Raw genomic sequence first — 19,009 nt, forward strand, 5'->3', positions numbered from 1 at the left:
AAAGAAGCAGTTTTATTTTGAAACAAATAACTTTATCAGTATAAATTATTTTTAAATATAAACAGAATTCATATGCATCAAATTGCACATTCATTCACTGGCATAAGTGCACCTCCAAAACAAAGTAACACAAATGAAAATACATGACTGTAAAATACATGTTAATGGCAAGCCACCATTTTCTAAGACTATCATTTTTGGCCATCATTTTCCAAGACCATTATTTTTACAGAAATATACTAGCAGAGAAAAATCAAAGCACACATTTAACATATACTTGGTAGAATCAATCCAAAGCTCCAGGTAAACATAACACTGATGCTTATAAGAGCATAAACACAGCTTGGTCTGAAACAGGATCTGTGCAACAATGTGATTGTGTCAGCAATGACAAACGTAGAGACTGAGATTCATGAAATGCCCGTGCCCTAAGCTGACAGTCAAGAAACCAAACAGGAAGCCACATGCCCTACTGCAAGCCAACTTCTTCTAAGGTCAAAATGTGAAGAGAACTCAGGGATACAGGAATGAAAAATGAGCTAAATTCTTTTTGCTTTAAAGGCCCTGCTGCAGACTTGCTGCTCTGCTTCATGGCTTGGAGATGCAAAACTAAAGAAGTTGTTAATGGGTTCAGGCGCTGTGGGAGAACACACAAAAAATGGTCTGAACTGAACATCTTCATCTCCACCACCTTGATTTCCAACTGGTATATGGTCCAAAGAAAACTTTGAGTTATTCCCTAGGGGAGGAAATGAGGGGAGAATATAAGAATATATCTTAAAAGATCTTTAGGAACAAAACTCATAACCACTAAATAAATATTAACAAAATTCAACTCCTACAAGACGGATAATATAATTACCTTAAACTCATCTCCTAGACCAAAGGGCAAGTCACTCCGCTTCCCCTACCATGGAATATACTATCCCCTCTGTAAAAATCAAGCAGACAGAATAAACATCTGGCCATTTCTACCACACCTTCCTTGGCTTTAACAGACTTCGAGAAGAGGACTAGCTGACTTCATCTGCCGAAAGACAGCAAGGATCAAAAGCTAAGAAGAGGTCTGGAGGAAAGGCTCGGTGGTTCAGAGCGCTGTGTGCTCTTGTAGCAGACTGAGCTTTTGTTCCCAGCCCTTACATAGTGGTTCACAATCATTCAGTTTCAGAATCCAACCCTCTTCTGCACTCCATGCGCAGTGTACATGTGGTGCACACACAAACACACACACAAAGCCGGGCAGGGGTGGCGCACACCTTTAATCCCAGCACTTGGGAAGCAGAGACAGACAGATTTCTGAGTTTGAGTCCAGTCTGGTCTACAGAGTGAGTTCCAGGACAGCCAGAGCTATACAGAGAAACCCTGTCTCGAAAAAAATTAAAAAAAAATAAAAAATTTAAAAAGATTTAAAAAGCACAAAAGAATTAAAAACATGTATAAGGATTTAAAAAAAAGGGGGGGGTGTTCAATGGCCATTTATTTAAAAAAAAAAAAAAAAAAAAAAAAGCTAGGCAAACTTGTTTTTAGACTGGGTTAAACTCTAGTCCTAAAGCTGGTTTGCAGAGCAGTTGGCAGAGATGCGCCTGCCTCTGCCTCCCACATGCTGAACTAAAGGCTCACGCCACTACACCTAGCCATGGGACTGTCTGCATACTCTTCTCATCTCAGTTCCACTCTGGAACACTGTCCCTCTGAACCTTTCTCCTCAACCTATAACTCCAAAATTACAGGAGTACTTGGGAAAGTCCATCACAAGAGGCTTGTGTATGCCAATTTATACACTATATTAATACTGAGGGAAAAACCACCTGTGCCACTGGGAATGAACCAACATTCACCCACCAATCAGAAAAGATCCTGAGTCATCCTACACGTTGAATTGCATTCTTGGACAATAATTATTACATCCTTATTACTTAGAATCATGTCCAAGAGCCTGGAACATAAAATATATTTGATAATTATGTGACAACGAACAAACAAATGATCAAAGAGCAGAAATAAGAACTGCTCAGTCTGGGCCAGCAAGGTGGTCCAGTGGGTTATTGTGCAGAGATTAATTCTGTTCAAACTGAAAATAATTTAAGCTAGGCATGGTGGTGTACTCCATAAGTCCCAGGATTCAAGAGGCAGGCAGATCTGTGAGTTTCAGGCCAGCCTGGTCTACATAGTGAATTCTAGGACAAGTAGACTTATGTAGAGACCCTGTCTCAAAAAAATAAATATCCAAATAATAATAATAAGTTAAATGTATGCAAATCCACCTGAGAGCAACGGTGTACTGAGTAAGACAAGGAACCCACAGCTCAGTTTACTGTGGCTCTTCTGAATGTGTGAACTACACAGCACAATGTAAAAAAACTAGGAGTTGGGTATGAGATTCCCTCTTACCTGGTGGGAAGCCAAAGACTCCAGACTGCGGGATCATACCTGGTTCCAGGGAGCCTTCTTGGCTGGCGATAGTGATATTTCTTAGCCTAAGGCTATCATAAAGGCCTTGGAGCTTTTGGTACTGACGATTGCGCTCCATAAGTTTTTCAGAGATGTCACTAAACTTTTTCTTATATTCTTCTAGAACTTTCTTCATGGAGATAACCTCCCCTTTCATAGAGGTCAATTCTATATTCTTGCTCTGTATTTGCTGCATATACATCTTCTCCATCTGTTTTAAGTGGTTCTCGGCCTTGCTAAAATTATACTCTTGATAGAGACGCTCCTGGTGTACCTGCCCAAATAAATGAGAAGCAGCACAATATTATAGACTCTAAACCCTCATTCAAGCACAAGTGGAAAGAATGTTTATACAGGGACATCAGTATTACAATATTTAAAATCTGGCTAAAAACATAATCACAGCATACAATGAGTGTACTACAGAAAACCAGCTGCTCAGAAAACTATACCACAAAAACAAATATGTCTTATCTACAAGTGACAAGCAGCAGAAGTTAGATGTGAAGGTTTATTTATGCTCATAGTCTCAGCAGACAGGAAATGTACGCAGGATCAAACTTAAGGCCACCTGGGTTACATGGGACAAAACCACGAAAAAAATTGTATTTACAGGACACATAGGTGAAGTGCAATTTTCCCAATGATCCAGAGCAAAACAATACGTCTCAAAATATCCTTGCTATGTAGAATTTACGCATGTGTAACCCCATGTTAGACAGAACACGTAACTTGAACATAGCAAACCAAGTAATACAACCACTTGGAAAAGAGTTCGGCCCGGTTAGCTTGTGCACAACCCTGGGCCTGATCCTTAGCACCACAAAAACACCCTAGATAAACAAATGCAGGTAACTGGTTAAGGAATAACTGCTTACATATTAACTTCCAGCATTAATTAATAAGAATATTAATAATCGGAGCTGGGGAGATGGCTCAGCGGTTAAGAGCACTGACGGCTCTTCCAGAGGTCCTGAGTTCAATTCCCACCAACCGCATGGTGGCTCACAACCATCTGTAACGGAATCTGATACCCTCTTCTGGTGTGTGTGAAGACAGCTACCGTGTACTCATATACATAAAATAAATCTTTAAAAAATATTAATACACTTTTCACAGTTTATTCACAAAATATATAAAATATCTACTTAGCACATGACAAATACTTAAATGATAAAAATATTTAGATAAAGTTCTCTGCACATTCACATATTTATATGAAATATAAAATAATGAAGGGGCTTTTTTCTAGGAAATCCCTCAGAAGGATTAAGTTCAGTGGTAAAGCATTACCTTGTGAGCACAGGGCCTGAGTCTGACACCTCATACCAAGATAAAGATCCTTCAAAGGCTTCAAATCACACTTCAGTGTACACGTGTGCGTGTGCTTGTGGAGGATAGTGTTGCCTATCAGGTATCTTCGCATGAAAGCCTAGCTCTCCTATGGTACTAAATGCAGGCCCTCATGCTTACAGGAGCACTTTACCCACCGAGACATCTCCCAGCCCCTAGGCACTAACCTGGTATGTCCAGAAGGCCAATGCCCGGGAGCTAATGTCCAAAACAACCTCTGGGCGAAGCCCTGCCAATACCATAGCTTTGTACTCCTCTGATGGACTGAGTTCTGTTCGAACAATATCTAGCTTTCCAGAAAGGGTACTGTTGCAAGCAGGACAGATCGCTGGTGAACGACTGAACTCCCCGCTGCCATGCTGATCACAGAAGATGTGAGAGCAGGCAGTGACCCAAGCATAACCAGAGAGCTTGATCCGACACTTCCGATAATTGCAAAGCAGCATGTCTTCACACAAAGACATGCCGAATCTCCAAAAGAATCCTAACAGGGAATGAGAAGGTGAGTAAGTCAAATTGTAATGGCACAAATAAATAAAAAATGCGCTGGTATTTGATTTAAAAAAAAATGGACATTGTACAAAGGCAAATGTTTAGAAACATCACATAGTACAAAGAAACAGAAAGTAAATCTGTCCTTTGTGCCATTTTCCAACACCAAAACACACAGCAGTCTACTAAGACCAGGAATGCTGATGCAAGTCTTGCACACAGTACTTGGGAGGCAGAAACACACAGACCTTCAAGTTCATGGTCAGGCCATTCTACACAGTGACTTCCAGGACAGTTGGGACTAGTGCACCTCATACTTGGCAAACATGAGACTGCACATACCTGCAGCATCTTTTCAGTAAAAATTTTAACTGATATCTTTGGGTTATTTTATACATCTTGACGTCTCATATCCCTTAACCAAACTGCCTTGATTTTAAAAGACTAGCTGCCTAATAAAATTAGATGAGGCTAATTTATCTATTATGAAGCTTGAAAATTCTACATTAAAAAATGCCTGTTTATATATTCAGTTAAACAATACATCTATCAATGTTGCTACAGTTTGATTTTAAACATTTGCAACAAATTCTCTAGACTGAGTTATTTTTCAAGTGTTCACCATAAAAAGCAACAGCTCTGTCTTAGTCAGGGTTTCTATTCCTGCACAAACATCATGACCAAGAAGCAAGTTGGGGAGGAAAAGGTTTATTCGGCTTACACTTCCATACTGCTGTTCATTACCAAAGGAAGTCAGGACTGGAACTCAAACAGGTCAGGAAGCAGGAGCTGATGAAGAGGCCATGGAGGGATGTTCTTTACTGGCTTGCTTCCCCTGGCTTGCTCAGCCTGCTCTCTTATAGAACCAAGACTGCCACCCCAGGGATGGTCCTACCCACAAGGGTCCTTTCCCCCTTGATCACTAATTGAGAAAATACCCCACAGCTGGATCTCATGGTGGCACTTCCCCAAATGAAGCTCCTTTCTGTGTGATAACCCCAGCCTGTGTCAAGTTGACACATAAAACCAGCCAGTACAAGCTCCAACAGGCCATACAGTATTTAATAGTGGGAGTATCAATCATATACCAAGGAAAAGTAAGCAGAATCAGCATACATGTGTGCTTAGTACTAAGGGTTTCCTTAGCACTGTGATTCATATCCCCCACCTCTAATCCCAACACTCAGAAGGCTGACTTTGTCCCAGGCCACCCTAGGCTTTGAGGCCAGTCTCAGCTACACACCAAGATCCTGTCTCAAAAAACAAACCAATGTTACTTTAGTAACCAGGGGTTTGGGCTGGGGGGGTGGATATATGCTGACACCTTCACCTCAAATGTCACAGCCGTCATGCCGACCGCCTGAGGTTTCTGAGAGTCTGAGGCAACTACGGGCTCCAATGAGATCCTGTCTTCAGATATACTGACACCCTTGCTGCGTTTCTAGATACAATCCACATGACAACAGAGGTCAAACTTACTTTACCTCCAGTAAGGTAATGCGCCCTTCCTAGCTCAAGTGAAGATGCAGACTCCACATCGCCACAAGGCAGCGGGGAAAGTCACACAAGATGACGGACAGTCAAGTTTTTCAGAACATGACCCACACAAGTTTTCCCCCTAATTTTCCGCCTTTCCCCGCCTCCCACAGAAAATCAAAAACAAAAAATACCTGCAACAAGGTAAGCAAAAGGTGTCGACCCTCCACAGAAAACAATTCACGTGGCCAAGCTGCCAGAGCGCATGCGTGGTGCTCGCAAGGCCTTGTGGGTAGCAGGAAGCGCGCAGGGCACTCCGTGCTGAGGCAATCTAGTCTCCTGCTTTTACAGGTCAATCTACACTTAATAACTTCCTTTAGTCTGTCTACACCAGTTATTCACAAGGTGCTTAAAGGCGGCGCACGCTTTTAATCCCTGTATTTTAGAGGCTGAAGCAGGCGAACCTCAGTCGAGGCCAGCCTGACCTACTAGACTGAGTTCTAGAACACCTAATGCTGAGACCCAAAAAAAGGAATAGGATGAAGTGCCAGGCACCTGTTGTTTTCTTTAATCCCAACACTGGAAAAAAAAAAAGACTGAACAAGTTCCAGACTAGCCCAGGCCATATAGTGAGAGCAGCACGCCTTTAATCCCAGCACTTGGGAGGCAGAGGCAGGCGAATTTCTGAGTCCGAGGCCAGCCTGGTCTACAGAGTGAGTTCCATAAGTTCCAGGACAGCCAGGGCTATAGAGAAAGCCTGTCTCCAAAAAAAAAAAAGCCTTTCTCAAAAGTTACATGTTTGTTTCTGCGTGGATGTCCCAGGATTGGGAGCAGCCCTCTCAGATGCTGAGAGCTGGTCTTCTAGGTCCGTAAAAACTACTGGGGCATCCCTCCCGTCTCAGGTGTCTTTTAAGGGGTAGTTAGTTAAGTGGCTGTTTTGAAAAAAAAAAAAAAAAGTGTATGTTGTCTGTATGCACACCATCTGCACATCAGGAAGAGGGTATGGGATCCCATAAAGCTAAAGATTGTTTTGAACTACCAACTAGGTACTGGGAATTGAACTCAGGACCTCTGGAAGAGCAGTAGTCAGTGCTCTTAAGAGCTGAGCTAACTTCCCAGCTTCTAAATCCTGCTGTAACTCTGCCCTTCCTAGCTTACCTATAGCAACTGTGGTTTTTCTGACTGCTAAAATTAGGGTGAGAAGATGGCTAGAAGGAAGCTAAGAAGCAAACTAATATGAACCTGTTGTGAACTAATTAACAGCCACAAAGGACAAACAATGGTTGCTAATATTAAATCCTTCCCTTTTCTCCCAGGCTTTCCCACACCGGCCTGGAACTCACTTTGTAACAGAATGACCTTGAACTTCTAAACTTACTAAATGTTGGGATCAAGGGAATGTATGCTGGAGATAAAATAACCTGGTTTTCATGCATGTTAGATAAACTAAGCCAGACGTGGTGGCACACGCCTTTAATCACAGCACTTGGGAGGCAGAGGCAGGCGGATTTCTGAGTTCGAGGCCAGCCTGGTCTACAGAGTTCCAGGACAGCCAGGGCTACAGAGAAACCCTGTCTCAAAAAACCAAAAAAGAAAAAAGAAAAAAAAGATAAACTAAGCTACAGCCATTAGAAACCATATTCAATTAATAGAATAGTTCTATTTGTTTCCCCCTAGCAACTTCCAAGTCCTACTGGTACCAGCTAAGTCAGTGGAAATTTGAAATGTAAGGATAAGTACAAATTAAGTTTAGAATTTAAAGCACCTCAAACAGCTATAACTTGCTTCATTCAGAGAAATGTAGCATCTCTAGCTCTGGGCAGGTCATAATCGGGACCAGGACCCAGCCACTCAGCATCCGAACCTCAATAAAGTGCAGAGTACATGCTTCACGGTGGCTTTCTGTAGCTATGGACGGGGAATGGTGGCTGGTTTTGAAACTGCGGGGCCTAATCACTGTATGTCATCACTGGGTGTCTGGACTTGGGGTCAGCTGCTTTCCTTCAGTCTTGGGGGAGCAGAATTTAAGTAGGTCCATGGATAAACAATAACTGAGCCTTGAGTTTTTCTAGCTAACTGTCACAAAGAACACAAATACAGTATAACCTCAAATGTCAAAGAGTATAATATAACAGAGATTTTAAAACTTATTTTGTGAACTTCCAAGTTACTCTTGTAAAACCAACCTTGCAGATACATCCAAGTAATAGATGGATACACTAAAGCTACTCATTTATTGTCCTGACAGACACTAGGCTTTTACAGTTTAAAAACAAGACTAAAGCTATGCGAATCTCCCTTACATGCTAAAAATTCCCAAATATTCTGGAGCTGTGTGAATGCAAAGCTCCAGTAAACTATGTTGCCTCATAAACTTCAGACAAAATGCACACTGCTAGACATCAACATGTGGAGCCATCAGTGTTTACTTTGTGGCTCTGTTCAACTTGCAAGTTGATTCTGTGACACTATTCTGTTGCATCAGCTTTCATCTTTGAGTACACTCTACCCTCACATTGAATAAATTATTACTTATTATTTGTACCCAGTGATGGTGGCACATGCCTTTAATCCCAGGACTCAGGAGGCAAAGGAGGGCAGAATGAGGTCAGGGAGATGGGACTGTTACAAAGAGAAACTACGCCTCTGGGGGGAAAAAAAGAAATTCATTACTTGGGATGACTCAATGGTTAAGACCGTTGGCTGTTCTTGTGAAAGACCTGGGTTTGATTTCCAGCACCTACACACCAAAACTTCCTATAACTCCAGTTCTAGGGACTGATGCCCTCTCTTCTGGCCTCAAGCACCAGATGTGTAAATATAAAAAAAAAAAAGAAAGAAAAAACAACTCATACACAAATTAAATTTCAAAATTTTTATTAATTAAGACAAATCATTTAAAATTTAAACATGAATGTTCTAATTAACTTCCAAGATCAAAAGGTCCTCTATAGCTATGGGCCATGCTTTGAACATTTCATCCTATAACATCTGCTGCTTTGTAACTGACAGAAAGTACTGCTCTGAACAGACCGCCTGTTTATCCTCACAAAGCCCTGAGAAGACAAGCCAGTGTTGTATATGAATAAAATCTTACCTAGGCTCAAGAGTGAGAGGAAGTTTACTTCTTACCACATAAAGAAGCATTTAGAAGATAAGGCTCTGATAACGATAGGGATCAGGCACATGAAACAGAAGACCATTGGCTTATGAATCTTGGTTAGTGCCATGATTAGTCTGCTGAAATATTACACCCAGTTACATGGGGATACAAATACCTTCTCATTCCATGCCATGCCTAATTTTAGAACTAGAGTGAGCTTTGGGAGGCAGTGGCACTAATGACTAGGCCACTTGGCAGACACAGAACTTTATAGGTGTTGTACCTACATGTCTGCATGCCATGTCTGCAGTACAAATGTGAGCCAGAAGAAGGCACCCTATACCCTGGAGCTAGAGCTAGCTACAGGAGATTGTTTGCCAGCCTCTGTGAGTCCTTCTAGTCTGGAAAATTAACCAACACTCTTTAACACCCAACCACACTGAGAGGTCAGAAGGTTCTAGGTAGAAAATTTGCCAAGGTTATAACTTGTTGAAAAGGACACAAGAATATAAAGCAGTCTGTCTAGAAGCCTACAGTGTATCCTACATGTAACCACTAGACTATACCACCTCCCAAGATCCTTGGCTTTTTAAATAGTAGAATTCAAGCAGCTGGCCAAATTACAAAGCAGAACTTTCAGATTCTTATGTCAAAAAAAAAAAAATCTCTCAATCTCAAGACTTACCATTGCAACAATGCAACTATCATTTTTCATACAACCATGATTTACAGCATGATGGTCCAGACAGGAAATGGGATTGGTATCAACCTGATGTTCTTTTTCTCTCCTGAATGTTCAATGCTTGTACTTCTTGTACTTCATCCTTCATTTCTGGGGGGAAAAGAGGAGTATACAATGCTGTTCATAAGTTGTGTGCGCTTCCAAATTTCTTATACAAACATGTATATAAAAAGTGTCAAGTAAGGAATTATGTACGGTCTATAACCTGCTTGGCATGCAAACCCATTTAATAAACTCATAAAACTGCATAAGTAGTCATATAAAGACTGAAAAGTAGCCAGGCAGTTTAGTGGCACACGCCTTTAATCTCAGCACTTGGGAGGCAGAAGCAAGGCAGGCCAGCCTGGTCTACAGAGTGAGTTGCAGGCCAGCTAGGGCTACAAAGACTAAAAAAGTAATGAGTTTAAAACAGTCAAATGTGGGGACTAGGGAGAGGACTAGCTGCTCTTCCAAAATACCCCAGTTCAATTCTCAGCACTAACCTGGTGGCTCATGGCTGACTGTTAACTTCAGTCACAGGGAATCCAATGTCCTGCTCTAGCCTCAGTGGGCACTGTATGTACTTAGTACAGAGGCATACAATGCAGCAAAATACCAATATACATAAAATAAAAAATAAACTGTTAAACTCATTAGCTAACAGAATTATACCAGCTATCAGGTACTTTTCTGTAGTGCTCAAGATTTTAAGGATCAACTGGATTTCTCATATTAGCCCAAAGATCAAAACACAAAATGTTGATTCTTTCAAATTCTTTAAATGAAGTCCCTGGGAAGGGCTATAGCACGCTGAATTCAATGTCGAGTGTTTGCCCTGACTCTCGTCTGCTCAGCACATGTGCATAATCAGTGTGATCAGCTGAAACACGGACTTCACATGCATTTCATCATAGCAAACTAAACGATTGAGGAAGGGCAAACTTCAGATGCTATTCTGCCAGGAAATCTTCAGATGCCTTTGACAACTAAGAAAAGTCAGCTTATAGTAACATTATGTCTCTTTCATGGTAAAGATTGTTAAATTTACCTGTTATGAAATGAATCCCATTTAATCTAGGAATCCAAACTGAAATGCCAGAGCAACCGCTTACCATCACCTGTTATAAGAACACACAAAGGTTACATCATAATTACATAGATCACAACCAACATGCTCTATATACCAAGCCATAAGGAAAATTAGAGCAACTTATTTTCAACTTGACTTGCTATATTCAATGTAGTTTAAAGCCAGCTATGGTGGCACACACCTGTCATCCCATCAGGCTGAGGCAGGAAAATGGAATATTGAAATCAAACTTTGACCACACACCAAGTTTAAGGTCACTTAAATGCAAAATAAGGCCCTGCAGAATATAAATAAGCAAAATCCCAAGCCAACAAATTGGGAGAGAAGAGCAACTCCAGGAATTAAGATGGGGCTAGAGAGATGGCTCACAGTTCAGAGCACTTGTTCTTCCAGAGGACCTAAGCTCTGCTCCCAATGCCCATTATCAGGCAGCTCATAGCAGGCCAGGAGTCCAACACCCTGTTCTGGCAAAGCAAGACAGTACGAAAAAAAACAATTCTTAAGGTTTCTTAGTAAGTAGAACAGTAATCCAAAATAGTTTCCAAATCATTTTAATTTCTCTTGAGCCAGTACTAATTTATCTTCTATAAGAAATACAACTTCCCCCAAACATAGGGAAATCACCTGTAGCCCCTGTTCGCCACAAGATGGCAGTATAAGGATATTTTTACTTCTAAGAGCTTTCTTGTGACAAGAGAACCCACAGAAACAAATTTAGGCTCATAGCTATGGGCTCAGAGACTAAAGTGACACCAGGACTACACTGGACTGACCTTGACCCTTTGTACATATATTGTGTAGCTCAGTATTCTAGTGGGATGCCTAACAGTGGGCAGGGGCTGTCTCTGACCTTTGCCTGCTTTGGGGACCCTTTTCCACCTACTGGTTTGCTTGTTTAGCCTTAGTGAAGAATACTCAGTCTTACTTGTACCTTTATATGTTGTGTTGATATCCCTGGATGGCCTGCCTTTTTTGGAAGGGGCTGGGGAATGGGGGGAGAGGAGAAGAGGTAGGGAAAATTGCAATTGGGAGGCAATGAGAATTTTTTAAAGAGTGCTTACTTGTAACTAAAAGTTAAGACAAATAACCTGACACGTAATTATGAACTAGAAATTCTTATTTAATATTATTTAACATTAAATTGTTAGATTAATGATAGGCAGGACAAAGAAATCATTATCTAGATGTGGTAGCTGAGTGCAACCCAGCATTCAAAGGGATTTCTGGATTTCCATTTTGACCCAGTCAGTCCAAACAAAAAGATTCCCTTGTCAAGGCAGGCTTCTGTATTAGATAGATAATAAACATTACATGTGTAAGCACTCACTACTCACTCCAACCACATCAAGAAGCATTTGGAAGGGCTGGCAAGATGGCTCAGCAGTTAAGAGCACTGACTACTCTTCCAGAGGTCTTGAATTCAAATCCCAGCCACCACATGGTGGCTCACAACCATCTGTAATGAGATCTGATGCCCTCTTCTGGAATATCTGAAGACAGCTAGCTACAGTGTACTTACATATAGTAAATAAATATATCTTAAAAAAAACCATTATACCTAGTTACATGGGGATGCAAATACATTCTCATTCCATACCGTGCCCAATTTTCGAACTAGAGTGAGCTTTGGGAGGCTGTGGTAACGGCACTAATGAGTAGGCACTTGGCAGACAGAACTTTATTTAATTTTATAGGTGTTTTGTTTACATGTCTGCATACCATGTCTGCAGTACAAATGTGAGCCTGAGGAGTGCAAATACCCTGGAAAGGTTGTCAGCCTCCATGTGGGTCCTTAGGGAATTAAAACTAGTTATTTAGATTAAAACTATTTAATTAGAATTAAGTTTCCTATCAATCCTGTATTGCCAATTTACTTGGAAGGCAGAGGCAGGAAAATGTAGTTGAAGCTGGCCTGGGCTACTGAGAAAGAGCCTATCTCAAAACTATTCAAACTACCAACATTCTTCATTGTTCAGCAAACTGTATTGAAATCCCAGACAATACAATACAGAACACTTAAACCACTGCAGAAAACCCCACTGGAAATCAGGACCAAGATGGTTAGCATGACTAATAAGTTGATAGGAAAAGGAATGCTACCTTTAAAATTACTGCTACACATGTGCCAAGTGTGGTAGCAAATACCTTTGATCCCAACACATGGGAGGTAAAACTGGAAGGATCAGGAATGTCAGCCTGGGCTCCATAACCCAGAAAAAGGCAGGGGGAAAAAAAAATCAATTTCATATTTACATCGAAATCTGCCTCTGATAAGCTACATCAGTTCCCTAAGGTAAAACAATTCTGCCTAACCCCCACTCTGCTCACTTTAGTGTGAAGTAGCTATGGGAGATGGTTTGCTTTAAGCTAAATGAGAACACTGGTTCTGTAGGTCAGAGACATGCATGAACAAAGGACTGCTCCATGTGGCATAAATAGAAGACACGTGAATGAACACACAGGAAGACACAGCACAAATATCCAGTTTGAACAATGTCTGCCTCAAGTATTTGATTCAAGTGCTTTTTACCTTGTTTGAAAGGGACAGCCACTTTCTCATAAAACCCAAATACTGCATTTCAGGCGTATGGTGTCTCTTTCCCTCCCTCCCTCCCTCTCACTCTGTCTCTCACACACACTACAAAACACCTAACCCCTAAAAATTTTGTAATATGCCATAACCAAAGACTGTTGGATGTGGTGGCCCACACCTTTAATCCCAGCAGACAGGAGGCAGAGAGATCAAGCTGTAGGCCAGCCTGGTCTACCTAACAAATTTAAAGCCAGCCAGGGGATACACGGCAAGGCCCTGTCTCAAGACATACAAACACAAAAACTTCGTGGGGTATGTAATTTAAGCCTGGGGCAGGTCGCAGATTAAAGCTTAAATAATTTAACAAGATTCTGTTTCAAAATATTTTACAAAGCTAGACCAGAGAATCGCAGCTCAGCCAGTGTCCCACCTCTCAGTACCATGGGGAAGTTGCAGGGACCAGCATGTGCAATGCAGAGAACCTGGGTGAACATGAGTACCTGCATTTAATCAGCCTTTAAACCTTCCTCGAGAATGTCCAAGCCCACTTTATAGATATCCTGGGGTTTTCACAGGGCCTCGATGCCGGGGCGGGGCTGAGTGCTGCAGTCCCAGCTCTTTCCTGGACACAATTCATCTTCAACCTGGAACTAAACAAAAGCAACCCTGAGGTGACGGGGCACATCTGTAGATACAGTTTCATTTCGAACTCACTACCAGCTGTTTACCATACCAGGGGCAGAATACAGTGGGAACATATATGACCAGTCACATGGCTCACACCACTTCACCCACCCAGGCTCATGACTGGTAAGTTGAATGAGGAGTGCTTGAAAGCTGTGGCTCAAGACAGCAGGAAAAAAATTACTTACAATTGGGATACAGGGCAGTAACTTTGCCTAATTTTAACTTACTATTACCCCTGTTTTATTATCGTCCCCCTCCTTAGAGTTCATTATCTGCTTCCTACAAATTTCACCAATATCTCAGAACATGGTCTTTGTTTTAAAAATATTCAAGCAAGGCTTAGAGACTGTCAAGGTAACTAAGTTTAATGGTTAAAAAACTATAATGTAGGGGCTGGAGAGATGGCTCAGTGGTTAAGAGCACTGTCTGCTCTTCCTGAGGTCCTAAGTTCAAATCCCAGCAACCATGTGGTGGCTCACAACCATCTATAATGAGATCCAATTCCCTCTTTTGGTGTCCTTAAAAAAAAAAAAAAATGTATTATCCTTCCCCCAGCCTAATTAAGACGTAATTGCCAGGGCTGGAGAGATAGGTACCTCAGAGGTTAAGAGCACTGTCTGCTCTTCCTGAGGTCCTAAGTTCAAATCCCAGCAACCATGTGGTGGCTCACAACCATCTATAATGAGATCCAATTCCCTCTTTTGGTGTCCTTAAAAAAAAAAAAAAATGTATTATCCTTCCCCCAGCCTAATTAAGACGTAATTGCCAGGGCTGGAGAGATAGGTACCTCAGAGGTTAAGAGCACTGTCTGCTCTTCCAGAAATTCTGAGTTCAATTCCCAGAAACCACATGGTGGCTCACAACCATCAATAATGAGATCTGGTTCCCTCTGCTGGCAGGCAGACATACATGCAGGCGGAATGCTGTATAAATAAACAGCATTTCTTAAAAAAAAAAAAAAACTTAATTGACAAATACAAACGGCATAATCTAATAGGTTGTAATTTGTTAAGAGTTACCTACATCTCTTAAAAGTCTCTGTGAACAGGAAGATGTGGGGAGCACACTTACCTGTTAACAATTTGAGTGCAGGTCTGCAGAACTTAACTCCACTATGCTTTATTTATGTGTGAATGTTTTGCCTGCATGTATGTATGCGCACCAGTGTGTTCCTGGTCTCCAGAGCCCTTGGATCTCCTGGAACTAGAGCTACTGATGGTTTTAAGCCACAATGTGCGGGGCAGTGGTGGCACACGCCTTTAATCCCAGCACTTGGGAGGCAGAGGCAGGTGGCTTTCTGAGTTCGAGGCCAGCCTGGTGGTCTATAAAGTTGAGTTCCAGGACAGCCAGGGCTATACAGAGAAACCCTGTCTCAAAAAAAAAAAAAAAAAAAAAAAAAGCCACCAACACCAAAACTCTCCGAGATCATTAGAAGAAAACTTTTCATGAGTCAAAAATATCCGCAATGGAGATTATAAACTCAGTTTACTTTTGCAAAGTAGCTAGTATTTACTATATACCAAACTAGGGTATATTTTGTTCACTCTTCACAAAGGAAGCTCAGAATGGCTCACACTATCCTCGGAGCAGAGCAGTATCTCCAGACACTCCAGACCCAGGCGCTACAATTTGAACATTGGCTTGCGCAAAGCTAAAAAACCCTGGTCCTTCTCAGAGCGTCTTGTATTTTAGGACACAGACGCCACCGCTAGCCCTCCTAGGGCTTGTTAAACCACCTATCCTCAGCGTAGTCTCACACATGGTCTGAGCAAATACAACACTGTTCACTAAAGGTTCGCAAATGTGTCAAGGTCGTGGCCCCACAACATTCACCAGAGAACCAAAGACAGAGGCTGAACTCACCCTCCGAGGACCGCCCCGGTTCGCGCCCGGGTAGTAACGGTGCCTTTCCCAATTAGAAAAAAAAAAAGAATACGACGATTTCCCCAGATTCAGGAACACTGAGCCCGAGGTAGAATGTACTGTTCCTGGGTCACCTGGTCTGGGGAAAGCTGGCAAACCCAGGACTGCCGAGGCCCACGTGGACCAAACCAGGTACTCACCTGCCTGCCCTCCCCTAACCTCCCAAAGCAGAAAAGTATCTCTTCTCAACTCACAAACTCCAGCGCTGACATGAAATAAAAGCCTTTCCCCCAGTTAAACCCCTCAAAAGAATGAGAAATTAAAAACCAGTGATCGGGGTTAAAAACCAGAGATCCAAACTAACTGTACACTTACCAGACCACCAGAAGCGAGAGATAGAGAAGGTTCAAGGACAGGAAGCTACCTAAGTAATGGGCCTCTGGACCTGATTGGCTGAGTTCAAGTTCTCCTCCTCCTCCTCCTCCTCCTCCTCCTCCCCCTCCTCTCTCTTCCCCTCTTAATTTTAAAATGTGCTGCCAGACTGCAACTCAACTCTCATTTTAAGATTGAACTCCATTTAACTCCTACACGAAACTTCTTTCAAGATCATGACACAAAACAAACAAACACAGATAATTGAAACGGTTTGGGCATGTCCTTGTTCTATTCCAAACAGTTTCCATCCTGAGTAACCTCCCGTCCTTTTGCAATCTCAACATAGCTAACTTATGCACGGTAATAATAGGTCCAATTATAAACAGTCTGTAACTATCCAACTTAGAAATTGCATTCAGGGCAACCTTCAAGCTAACAAACAATACAATTACTAATGGGTGGTTTAATGCTTATCCTTCAAGATAAAATTTGAATACTTGTACACATCTAAGGCTTCATTCCCCCAACTTAAAATATTGCAGTACAACAAGGGTTGGGTTAACAGGTTGGTCCTTGATGTAAGCTTTATGTGCCATTTGTATAGCAACTGGACACCATCATTCAGACAAAAAAAAAAAAAGCACTTTATAGAATGGGAAAAGATCTTTACCAAGTACATTCCGATAGAGGATTAATATCTAAAATACACTCAAAGCTTTAAAAAATGCACATCAAGAAGATGAATAGCCCAGATCTAAAGGAAGAAATCTCAAAGGATGAAAGGCAAATGATTCAGGATCACTGAAGCAATGGTCAGCATCCTTAGTTATCAGGGAAATGCCAATCCAAACGACTCCACCTTACCCACATTAGAGGACCAAGATCAACAGAACAAATAGAACAATGCTGGCAAAGCTGTAGGGAAAGGGAAACACGAGTCTATTACTGGGGAAGTGAAAGTTTGCACAGCCACTGTGGAAATCACTGTGCATTCCTCAGGAAGCTGGGAACAGAGTCTCCTCAGATTCCAGCTGTATACCACTCTTGGGCATATACCCAAAGGATGTGTCAGTCTGCTACACAGGCACTTGTTCATCCATGGTTACTGCTGCTGTACATAATAGCCAGGAATTAGAAATAGCCTAGATATCCATCAAGAGATAAATGGATCAGGAAAAAAAAGTGGTACTATACAATGGAATATCACTCATCTATTAAAAATAAATAAATGAAAAGGCATTATGAACCAGGAAAGGTGGCACACACTTTTAATCCTGGCACTGGGGAGGAAAAGGAAGGTGGATTGATCCCTGAGTTCAAGGCCTGATTTACAGAGTGAGCCCCAGGTCTGTGAAGAAGTGAAGAAGGAGAAGGAGGAGGAGATGGAAGAGGAGAAGAAGGAAGAAGAAGAGGAAGAGCAGGAGAAAGAGGAAAGAAAGAAAAAGGAAGATGGCCGGGCGTGGTGGTGCACACCTTTAATCCCAGCACTCGAGAGGCAGAGGCAGGCGGATTTCTGAGTTCAAGTCCAGCCTGGTCTACAAAGTGAGTTCCAGGACAGCCAGGGCTATACAGAGAAACGGAAGAGGATGAAGAAATTCTGAATATCACAGATAAACCTATGGAGTGGGGGGGAAGTCATCCTAAGTAAGGTAACCCTGACCCAAAAAGGCAAATGCATCTTCTCTTATATGTGGATGTTAGCTTCCAATCCTTCCATAGGCATGCTGCAACCCATTATAACCACAACAGTTAGGTATAGAATCAGGGAGGAGGAGGGCAGGGTCTCCCAAGGGAAGGGAATTAGAATATATAGCTATGGAGACACAAGGGGAGAATGGAGCTGGAGGATTAAATGAGGAGGGGGATGGAGAAGAGAGGTAATGGGGGTAGGGACTCAGAAAGTGACAAATAAGCACGTGTCATCCATATGGGAGCCTGCTACTGTAGAAGCTTCTTAAAACATGTACATGTATGAAAAGAAAGCCTCAGCTAGACACCTGTCACCAAGAGAAACCACCAGGGATGGGTGACGTCTAAGTGAGTTGTTTGCCAAAAGGGATCCGTGGTGGAAACCCCCAAAGAACCCAGGCTATTGCCAAAGTATCCTTTGCTCTCTGCAAACTGATGGCAAGGCCCTGTTGCTAAAAATTGATACTGACATACCTCATTGAATATGGACCAGTTGAGCTAGTGCCTTCATCCCTACTGACTAATTTTCATAGTACTGGAAGGTACCCTGCACACTACTGATATGAGATGTGTGTGTGTGATATGTGAGTGTGTGCGTGTGCCCGTGCCCCGCACACCGTTAGAGTGAGCGTAAATGTCTCTTGTGCTTTTTCTTTCTTTCTATTTTATTCTTTCGGGTTTTTTCAAGAGGGTTTTTCTGTATAGCCTGGGCGGTCCTGGAATTCACCCTGTAGACCAGGTTAGCCTTGAATTCAAAGATCTGTTTCCCTGTGCCTCCCAAGTATTGGGATTAAAAGTGTGTGCCACCACACCCAGATTTTTTTTGTTTTTCGAGACAGGGTTTCTCTGTATAGCCCTGGCTGACCTGGAACTCACTTTGTAGACGTCTGGCCTCGAACTCAGAAATCCACCTGCCTCTGCCTCCTAAATGCTGGGATTAAAGGTGTGTGCCAGCACCGCCCAGCCCACCCAGTTTTTTTTTTTTAATGAGTTTGTATGTGTTTGTGTACGTATCACTTGTGCTCTTTATTTATTTTTATTTTGGTTTATTTATTTATTTATTTATTTATTTATTTATTTATTTATTTATTTATTTATTATATGTAAGTACACTGTCACTGTCTTCAGACACTCCAGAAGAGGGAGTCAGATTCTGCTGCGGATGGTTGTGAGCCA

At 41.9% G+C, this 19,009-nt stretch overlaps 1 protein-coding gene and 1 non-coding gene across 3 annotated transcripts; both read right to left on the bottom strand.

Moving 5' to 3' along the window:
• On the bottom strand, positions 1-6,059 carry Ccnb1ip1 (cyclin B1 interacting protein 1). 2 transcript variants are annotated; one of them, XM_021182206.1, is made up of 4 exons: positions 5,967-6,059; positions 3,972-4,288; positions 2,392-2,725; positions 1-739 (listed from the first exon to the last, which is right to left on the bottom strand). In XM_021182206.1, exons 2-4 carry the CDS (start codon positions 4,266-4,268, stop codon positions 540-542), a joined length of 831 nt encoding a protein of 276 aa, XP_021037865.1. In that variant the 5' UTR covers positions 4,269-4,288; positions 5,967-6,059; the 3' UTR covers positions 1-539. The 2 variants fall into 2 exon arrangements, with proteins under 2 accessions (XP_021037865.1, XP_029325023.1); XM_029469163.1 differs by having other exon boundaries at positions 108-739; positions 2,431-2,725; positions 5,967-6,011.
• A 4,380-nt stretch (positions 6,060-10,439) lies between these two features.
• Positions 10,440-10,516, bottom strand: LOC115029342. The gene has a single exon (XR_003834902.1). It is a non-coding gene; the product is annotated as a small nucleolar RNA SNORD126 (small nucleolar RNA).
• Positions 10,517-19,009: the final 8,493 nt, after the last annotated feature.

This window comes from Mus caroli, chromosome 14 (assembly GCF_900094665.2).
Source record: "Mus caroli chromosome 14, CAROLI_EIJ_v1.1, whole genome shotgun sequence".
Lineage (NCBI taxonomy): Eukaryota > Metazoa > Chordata > Mammalia > Rodentia > Muridae > Mus > Mus caroli.